Source organism: Cephus cinctus, unplaced genomic scaffold, assembly GCF_000341935.2.
Source record: "Cephus cinctus unplaced genomic scaffold, Ccin1 Ccin1_scaffold0029, whole genome shotgun sequence".
In the NCBI taxonomy this organism is placed as follows: domain Eukaryota; kingdom Metazoa; phylum Arthropoda; class Insecta; order Hymenoptera; family Cephidae; genus Cephus; species Cephus cinctus.
Window position 1 is genome coordinate 4,587 of NW_014332776.1, and position 9,708 is coordinate 14,294.

General features: G+C 36.0%; 1 protein-coding gene across 1 annotated transcript in view; it reads right to left on the minus strand.

The window, feature by feature from the left end:
• The window catches only part of LOC107267082 (multidrug resistance protein 2), an 11,104-nt gene extending 4,412 nt beyond the window's left edge, over positions 1 to 6,692 (minus strand). Inside the window, exons 1-15 of the mRNA XM_025085385.1 lie at positions 6,489 to 6,692; positions 6,360 to 6,411; positions 3,786 to 4,183; positions 3,532 to 3,703; positions 2,878 to 3,087; positions 2,546 to 2,831; positions 2,252 to 2,436; positions 2,000 to 2,161; positions 1,821 to 1,919; positions 1,571 to 1,735; positions 1,383 to 1,487; positions 922 to 1,287; positions 610 to 851; positions 342 to 501; positions 64 to 255 (exon numbers count right to left, since the gene is read on the minus strand). Of these exons, the coding sequence (XP_024941153.1) occupies positions 64 to 255; positions 342 to 501; positions 610 to 851; positions 922 to 1,287; positions 1,383 to 1,487; positions 1,571 to 1,735; positions 1,821 to 1,919; positions 2,000 to 2,161; positions 2,252 to 2,436; positions 2,546 to 2,831; positions 2,878 to 3,087; positions 3,532 to 3,703; positions 3,786 to 4,183; positions 6,360 to 6,411; positions 6,489 to 6,634 (2,940 nt within the window). The 5' untranslated portion in view covers positions 6,635 to 6,692. The remainder of the gene's footprint in view (positions 1 to 63; positions 256 to 341; positions 502 to 609; positions 852 to 921; positions 1,288 to 1,382; positions 1,488 to 1,570; positions 1,736 to 1,820; positions 1,920 to 1,999; positions 2,162 to 2,251; positions 2,437 to 2,545; positions 2,832 to 2,877; positions 3,088 to 3,531; positions 3,704 to 3,785; positions 4,184 to 6,359; positions 6,412 to 6,488) is intronic.
• Positions 6,693 to 9,708: the final 3,016 nt, after the last annotated feature.

Consider the following 9,708-nt stretch of genomic DNA (forward strand, 5'->3'; position numbering starts at 1 on the left):
CGTATTTTTTTTTTTTTTCATTTTTGACAATTTCATGGTGTTTATGACAAAAGTTCTCACCACAGAACCAGACAGAGGATCGTAGAATCGTTGCAGTAGCTGAATCAATGTACTTTTTCCACAACCGCTTGGACCAATCAAGGCAACTGTTTGTCCAGGATTGATCTCCAAATTCAAAGAATTATATACCCCAATTCCTGGTCTCGTGGGATACTCGAATTTGATCTCCTTGTAATTCACGCTACCATCAGGTTTCTAAATGAGATTAAAGACATGCAACACAAAAGACCAATGAATTTTTCTCACTTTAAAAATACAATTTTTGAGTTCAATCGACTGACCCATTTTTCATCTTTGGGATCAACGGGATCCATCACACTAGGAAACCTGTTCAACAGATTTATGACCTTCTCAGCTGTAGTAATCCCTTTTTGGAAATTGGGAGTATGTGATAATGCACTTGCAACCACTGCACTACATGTAATTAACGATTGGGCTACTCTGAAGTAGAACACAATATTCGTATGTATAATTAGTAAGAAACAAAAAAGACGAATCGAATAGAAATCAAAGAACAATTGTAAAAAACATTTGGAATTATTGACGTACTTGAATAAATTCGTGAATTCAAGTCCTTCATTCTCTATCAAATATCCTCCGTAATACATAATTATGGCATAAGCGAAGAACGGCATGCTTCTAGCAAAAGAATAAATTACGGCACGAATATGAGTGTTTCTTTTTCCTTCTACAAATGCTGGCGTTATGGCACTAACATAGTTTCGATGAAAAATATCTTCAGTTCCGAGACCAACAACAGTCCGTATATTGGCCATAGCTTCAACAGCTATCTGAAAAGTTATTTTTTTTACAATAATTCATTAGACGAACATATAAATCAATATGAGATTTCTCGTTTACCTTTGTAGACTTTTCCAGGCCAGTATGATAATTTAAAGTTTCCTGTCGAACGATTTTTCCCTGCATATATGTTGCGACAATAATGATAGGCATAATACACATTCCTACAAGTCCCAAGCGCCATTCATAATATAGGGAAATGGCGCTCACAATTACGATTGCGCTAACTGATTGCATTAAGACTCCAATTGGTTGTCCAGTTGCACCCTTAATGGCTGTTGCTTCGGTTGATAATTTTGAGCATAGGGCACCAGTTCCATTGTCGGGATGGTCAAACCACGCTATATCTTGTTTCATCATAGCCTCAAATAGAGAGCCACGTAAACGTAGAATCAAGCGTTCACTTGCGGCGCCAAATAAAAATACCTGTTGGTCCAATAACATGATTATGTGTGACACGTGAATAAAATTCAAAAGATTTGTTTGTTTAAACAAAAATAAGAAATAAAATTAATAACTACCTGGCAGAATGTTGCTGTGCCCATTATAATACCTCCAAAGAGAAAATAGAGACAATATTTATTTGTTTCGCTTCGGATTGCGTCCGTATCCGGTAGCGATATTACCTAATAAATGCAATATAAAATTATCATTTCACTATAACTCAATATTACTAGAAATTTTAAACTCTAACTTATGAAGTACTTACTCCTAGAATTTCTCCAAACAAGATTGCGAAAAGTGGCGTCGATGCACCGACAATTATAGAACATATAAATGCGAAAGTTATAAATGGCCATTCAGGAGAATTTAATCGTATGATGTCGTATATGGAAACCGTTTGGTTTTTACTGGCATCCACCTCTTTCTGATCCTGAAGCAATTTAAGTAAAGAAATGTAATTAAAAATGGAAATAAGAAATGAATTGGATGAATAAAACCTTTAAATAAAGAAATACCTCGGAAAGAATGACGATTTCCTTTTCGTCTTCATCGACTTCTTCATTTTTATAAATTTGCGGTGTTGGTGTACTATTATCATCGCCGAGGTTAACAATCTGAATGATTTAATCAACCATTTATATCGAATTAGAGAAAACTCTTTCTTCTTCTTAAGGTCCATATAGTACCGACCTACCTGTGTCATGACTAGTGAATGATAATGACTACGATTCATCATTAATTGATCATGAGTACCCTGCTCCACGACTTTTCCGTCTGACAAGACAATAATTTGATCCGCTGCACGAATGGTGCTCAATCTGTGCGCAACGATAATAGTAGTTCTTCCTTTGCTTGCCTATTGTGGATCAATCATAATTCCAAGGGTAAGGAATTCAATTGTGAATATTTTGCGACTGCTACCATTACCTTGTCTAAAGTGTATTACCTTGTCCAGTGCCTCTTGCACTTTGGCCTCACTGCGCGTATCAAGGGCGGAAGTTGCTTCGTCCAAAAGTAAAATTTTCGGCTTTCTAACCAAAGCTCTGGCGATGGCTATTCTTTGTTTCTGACCACCAGATAACTGCGCGCCTTTCTCGCCGACTTTATTACAATTTTTATAAATCGTATTTGCTATGAATTTATACAAAATAATGCACCAGTACACATTTACGGAATACTGACATTCGTTAATAATTTATTCTTACCGTTATCATCACTGCTGCCGTGTATGTTTGTTCACCCGCTGGAAGATCCATGTCTTCAATGATAAGAGTAACACCATACCAGAAGGAGAGAGCATAATTACTATAAATAGCCAACCAAAGTAGACCAAATCCAAGTCCAGTGAAGAAGCATTTTTTAATGTTATTTCTAAAAGTCGACTGAAGGTTGCTTTTGTATCTGTCAACTTCTAATTGCTGACCACCGAAAGCAACAACCGTGCGTATAGACGATATGACTTCTTCCGCGATATTTCCAGCCTGAGCATAAACTTCTGTTTCTTTTCGAGTAAGTCTCGATAAGATCTAGAAAAAGAAATTCGAAATCTGATGCGTTAATAAATATTATAACAAACCAAAGTAAACCAAATCCAAGTCCATTACAAAAACTTTTTATTATATTATTTCTAAAAGTCGACTGTAAATTGCTTTTGTATTTATCAACTTCTAATTGCTGACCACCGAAAGCAACAACCGTGCGTATAGACGATATGACTTCTTCCGCGATATTTCCAGCCTGAGCATAAACTTCTGTTTCTTTTCGAGTAAGTCTCGATACGATCTAGAAAAATAAAATATAAATATAATGCATCAAAGAATATTTTTTAAGGTGGTACCGTGATAATCATTATAGTAATAGATAATCATGGATTAAACAGGCAGTAAATGATTCCAAAATTTTGATAAAAAAAAATAAATGAATGAAAATATAAGATAACATCAAAATAAAAGCCAGAAATCATTACATATTACCCTATGAAACGGAAGAAATTGGATCTTAACGTTATTTATTTCTATAGGTTGAATATATCTATATAGTGGAAATGGACATTCAACTTAAATCATGTTGAAATTTTGCATAGACGAAGATTTACTTATTGACTAATATATACAAAAATTTAATATTTTATCTTCGATTGGGTGTTATCACCGACCCACCTTAAACATAACGTAAAAGTACTTAATCATTGTTTTTAGAAATTTTCAAACATATCTTATATCGTACTTGAGATACTCCAGTGAGGATCAATGATGTAACGGGCAGTGATATTATACAGACAAGGGCGAGTTTCCAACCTTTAAAAAATGCCAACACAGTGCATGCGATAAATGCTGTCATGTTGTGAACAAACATCGCCAATTTTTCGCCAACTCCTTCCTCGAATTTCATCACGTCTCTGAAAATCAAATTGACGAATGAATCTTGTGTAATTTTTCATGGAAGGTAAAAGACCAGAAGGAAACCTTAAATTGCCTTACTCTGTCAATCTACTTGCTACTTCACCACTTCGCATCGAATCGTACCAAGTTATGTCCTGATGCAACGCTGAATTCAGGTACAACGATCGTACGTGATAGGCTTGTTTTTGAGCAGTGTACTTTAATGTCATTATACTGATGTAACTGAAGAGCAACATGGCAACACCGATAAGTGAATTCAGAATGGCGAATGTCTCGACGGAATCCAAAATATTCATTGTCGCTGACTCTGTACCATTTATCCCTGATTCAATAGCAGCTTCTGTCGCTTTGGAGACCATATCTCCGACCAGTGTTCCATATATTAATATATTTGCCGGTGTGGATAATCCGGAACCAACCGCACAGAGAAGACTGATGCAGATAATTATTTTATCTATGCAAGTAGAATATTTAAACTGAAAAAATAAATGAAACATTGGATAAGTGATTTACCTTGATATGAAAACCCATACTTTTTTAAAATATGAGATTAGTGTTTCAATATGATAATAAAAATATCGTCAGAGGCTCCGCCGATTTTCTTAAATCTACATCTACAGTTTATGAGTGACACAAGTCACAGTGGATATACAGTTATAATGTATGTATCTCCAGAAAACCATAATAGTTATTTTTTATAGCCTCTCGTAACTTACTTAAGGCGGAGCCATATAAGCTACGCGAAATAAAAATCAAGGATTTTCAAGCCGTAACGATTTCCCGTATCTCGCACCTATGAACAGTGGAAATCATAAGGTGAGCCCACCCCTGGCCTAGCGTAATCTAAGGGACTGTAGCTTGTGAGACACTCTACTGTGTGTACGTACAGCGTGATCTTATAATTAGTAATCTTATAACAGATAAGCGTGGTATTGCTTGTACTTTTTGTATCATGATCGTAGACCATATTAAAATTTGTACTTGTGATATTCCTCAACATACATCGTTAGATGTATAATGCTTAAAATAAATAATAAATCACGAGAAGAATTTTAGGCATAATATTTTGTTTGAATCTATTCGAAAGTTAATATTATGTTTATTATAATGATGTCGAAAATATTAGTCCTTGAGCACAAATTATGTAACATTTCAGGACAAAGTTATATTACAATCAATAGCTGATATATGTTATGAGACACGATTTGATGCAAAAAAAATTTTTAAATTTATGTCTACTACACTTTTAATTACACGCCACAATGTACAGTTCGTTATCGATACGTCGCTTATTAGTTATCATAAATTTTATTTATTATGATTACTAATCAGACCGAATATCAATATACTAGACATGTCCGTGTATTAAGAGCCTCGAAATTCTGATATGTATGATATGTATCTAATGTAAACGGCCCAGTTAACGATCGTTTGAGAGCGGCCATGTGATTTTTACTATTTATTCACGCGTTATATAGCCAAACTGAAAACTAAAGGTTTCAACACGTCCGTTAAAGCCTTCCGAATGAGATTCACCTACTATACAACTGAAACAATTAAGGTTTATGACTAATTATTGTTTTAATAGCGGTTCTCTGCTGCCGGGATTTTCGACCCTTGAGAAACACCCATGTGTAGTTTGTTGAACCCCCATGTTAGCCTGCGTGTACATACATACATACCTGACGTAATGACCCCCTTGGCGCAATTTATAGCGCCTGCGCGTGCACTTTCTGACACTTTCGAATATCCCTATGCAAACGGGTTAAATTGCAGTTTAAGAAACTTCATGGACAAATATTAGGTACAAACAACCAAAAATGTATAATTAGTGCACGACTACTTTATTTTCTTTACTTACACGTATAAAAAATATTAAAAAAAAAAGATTTCCGGAAATTTTAATACTCTCATTGTTGTAAATTCGTTTTCCCGTTTCTTCCGTTCATGAAAACTAATATCCTTTTCTTAAATTTTTTATGTCACGGCAAATTAGAATAAATAAGCAAAGCAAATTGTTCGACGCAACAGATGACAAACCGACTGTCAACAACAGAGCAACATAACCTGAATCATGCGACGCACTTATTGATCTCGCGAATTTGAACAAATATCTAACCAAAAGTTAAATAATTTCTCATCTCATCGATAGTCTGGTTCCTGCTGAAGATGTTGACACCATTTTTATGTCGTTTTATACTTACATGACGAACAAAATTCACATCGACGTAGCTCGACGCAATTACTGTCACCGTCTAGCTCTGTCGCTGCGGAGCCACTCAGACGCGTGTCGCACTATTCATTGGTCAATTTCTATTCTAAAATATTTCATTTAAAAAAGTGTGTTTCTCCAATAATATAAAGTGAAAAACGCTTTTTAATTAGCCGGCAATTAAATTATAATTCGATAAAAGTGCATTTACGGCTGTCAAAATTATGCCGTCGAGGTCACAATCTGGAACAAGGTCAGTCACTGGGCCGTTTACCTTATATATGCCATTTCAATGGATAAAGTCGATTAGTAGATGTCCTCGATACTCAGGCTCACTCGTCACGATATCCTATGACATGTCCACTCTATTTATCTCTTCAATTAACCCTACATTACTTACATTACGTGAAATCTGGTTTATCGAATAAAGTGAAACTTACCAATTTTAAATAAGAGAGAGGTGGCAGCTCCGGGTCATTCTTGGTAGTTCCGCTGAAACAAAGTACTTTTTAAACTGCAGTTACATTTTTTTTTTCAAACCTAAAAGCTATTAATTTTACGACACTCACAGTTTTTCATTTTCACTGACACCATCATCCTCATCATCTTCTTCGTAATGTTTAAAATTTGTAATTTGCACTGGCTCCAAATAAAGTTGCGATGGAGAATCGCGAATAGTGGGTATCTTTAACTTAAGATTATGTGGATTCTTCATTCTTACAGCAATTCGTACGCTGGTTCTGTCGGTCGCTCACGCACTGGCAAGGGTTATCGACTGAACGAGATGTTTAAATCCCCTTCTGATATCTAAATCGATTTGAACGATTTATCTTATCAAAGATCTTCACACATGGAAAATTAAGTTATAAAAATCGATATGTAGAAGTTATATCTTACCCTTCGTAATAGGTGAAATTTATCTGGTAATGATGACTTGGCAGTATCAGTTTAATGCTATTCATTTTCATTTAACCCACATAAGCTTTTCAAATTGCTAAAATATTCTGTAATGAAGTACCGTCGATTAAAGTTAACAATAGAAAATGTTTTCCCGCATATTATCGTTTTTTGCTTCCTCATGGAGAAACCTATGTGACGGTGGAAAATTTGCCTGTCCAGATTTTCATGTCGCCACGTTCAGAATGTGCCAAAATGTCGAGAAAACACGTTTGGAGAAAATGTCCAGATGTATCTGTGTGTGTAATGGCCTCCCAAAATTCAACCGTGTATAACGCGAGAACGGTTTTTGCTACAGCCTCCCAATTTTGCAGGCATGTATAGCTCTATACTGCCTTCATTGACTATAACTTTCGTCATGATTCATGCTGCGGCACGGTTTTATGTTGTTTTCAAATTTCAAAAAAAAGGACGTTATCACTCTAGCGATCGCAAATTTTGTGATAATCGTCTAAATAATTCTTGACGAAGAGATTTGTACCCAAGGTTGGTTGGTATTGCATTTGGGCCGAATCCATCGAGAAGTTTTGATTTTATGATATTCTGAATTTTTTGAAAAATTTAATTTATTAATATAACTCCCGTCAACTTTGACCAATTGAGCTCCAATTTTCCGAAAGTATAGAACATTATTTAGCCGTGATATGTCACAAATTTGACGGAGATCAGCAAAACGGATCTGATTATATATATATTCAAGTTTTTGAATTTCAGCCAATTCAAAAATATTAAGCCCGAAGAGATCATGCAAGAGATTTATCCTTAGATGCGTTCTCTACAGTATGAAGCACCCCAAGTTGTGAGAGGCATGGGGACTCACGTTAAACAAGCTGCAAATTGAAACTTGCAATTTGCAGCTTGTTTATATTGCTAATCAATATACTAATGACTAATTAATCTAGAAGTGCCATGATATTGATTAATTTTTATAATTCGATATAACAATTATTAATTTATAGACTCAACTGAGAACATTTCTAAACTGCAAGAATTCAAATTTTGCAATTTGCTTCTTCTGAATCGTCGGTAGTAGATCAAGATTCATCTACAAGGAAGCCAAAGATTAAAAAAAATGAAAATGCTTCCTCATATAAGGACTTCATACACTATCTACAATTCGGAGGAAGCAAATTGCAAGTTTCAATTTGCAGCTTGTTTATATTGCTAATCAATATCTCTCACAACTTGGGGTGCTTCATACTGTAGAGAACGCATCTAAGGATAAATCTCTTGCATGATCTCTTCGGGCTTAATATTTTTGAATTGGCTGAAATTCAAAAACTTGAATATATATATAATCAGATCCGTTTTGCTGATCTCCGTCAAATTTGTGACATATATCTAGAAGTGCCATGATATTGATTAATTTTTATAATTCGATATAACAATTATTAATTTATAGACTCAACTGAGAACATTTCTAAACTGTTACAGAGCTTGTTCTTTTTTTTTTGAATTTTTACATATTACAATTCTATGTTTTCATTGTTTAAGGCTAATGAAGGCAACCAATCACGTGTCCAGTTTCAACGGAACTGTTTCATACCATTGATTAAACTTTGCTTACACGATGCATAGTGAAACGCACAGCATAATATTCCAGACCGCTCTAGAACATCAAGCAGGAGAAATTTATTAATTTCGAGTAGGAGATTTCCTTCTTTCGCATTTCTTACGTGCACTATACTTCGTTAATGTGGAAAAATTTGCTGTGGCTGAATAATGAAAGAGTTACAACACTTCGAGGGTAAATGCTCATATATAATCGTATTTCACATGCTAATCCCAAGGACCGTAACCGTATCTGAAACCGAAATGGATAATCGATAATAACCGGATAATTAAGGAACCGAAACTGTAACCATTAAACGAAATTTCATAAATGTTACATCTAAAACCGGAATGGAAACCTGAAATGGTACAGTGGAAAATTGAAACCAGAACGTCCTTTATTCATAGTAGCAGAGGCGAGTAGAGAGAAAGCAAGGACACAGGCGCGTGCAGTAGCCTGTCGGATCACAGACTGTACAGTCTCTGCAAAAGTTTGAGCTGGACTAAAGCAGTGCGCACGAGGACTAAGCCAACATAACAATCTGAAACAGTGGCACATATATTTTATTTCAAAGATTGCTAAATATTTTTTATCGTTTTTATAAGACTCTATATTTATATCATGGAGCCTAGATAGGATTTATATGTATTGACATTTATATGCTCCTTCCATTGCACCACGACTGGCAATGATATGTCGGCGGAACAACATTTTCGCAAGGACTTGTACACCACATACGCAGTTCAATTTGAAAAGGACAACCTCATCCACTCGTGAGTGAGAGGCCAGCACGCTGGTCGGGTCATCTCTGAATACAGGCGTAGGCGTTCCAGTATGGTTAGAACAGAAATGAGTAGGGAGATGCACAACGCTATGGTTTTAGGTGATACCAAGGGTATGTTCCGAAATGTACTGTAACGTAATTCTTTAACTTATGACCCGACACCGATAGCAAAACATACGAGAACGACTATCTTCGAGAAGCAACCCACGTTACCTTCGGCCGTCCACCCGTCGTTCGTGCATCCGCAAGCCAGGCGGGCGCCAGCCAATTCTTTCTTCACCGGGAACTGACTAGCCGGTATAAACTGGGAGTTGGGGTGGAACAGGCCCAACTCCACCAAGAACGAGAGCTCTGACGGAACCTATCGGACGAGGCGATAGCTTAATGGATCCTGTCGATTTTTGGGGACGCGTAAAATCGAGAAACGCAATCGTAGGTGCTGATCTTTGGGGTCGCGTAAAATCAGCAAACGCATCGATTTTTGGGGACGCGTAAA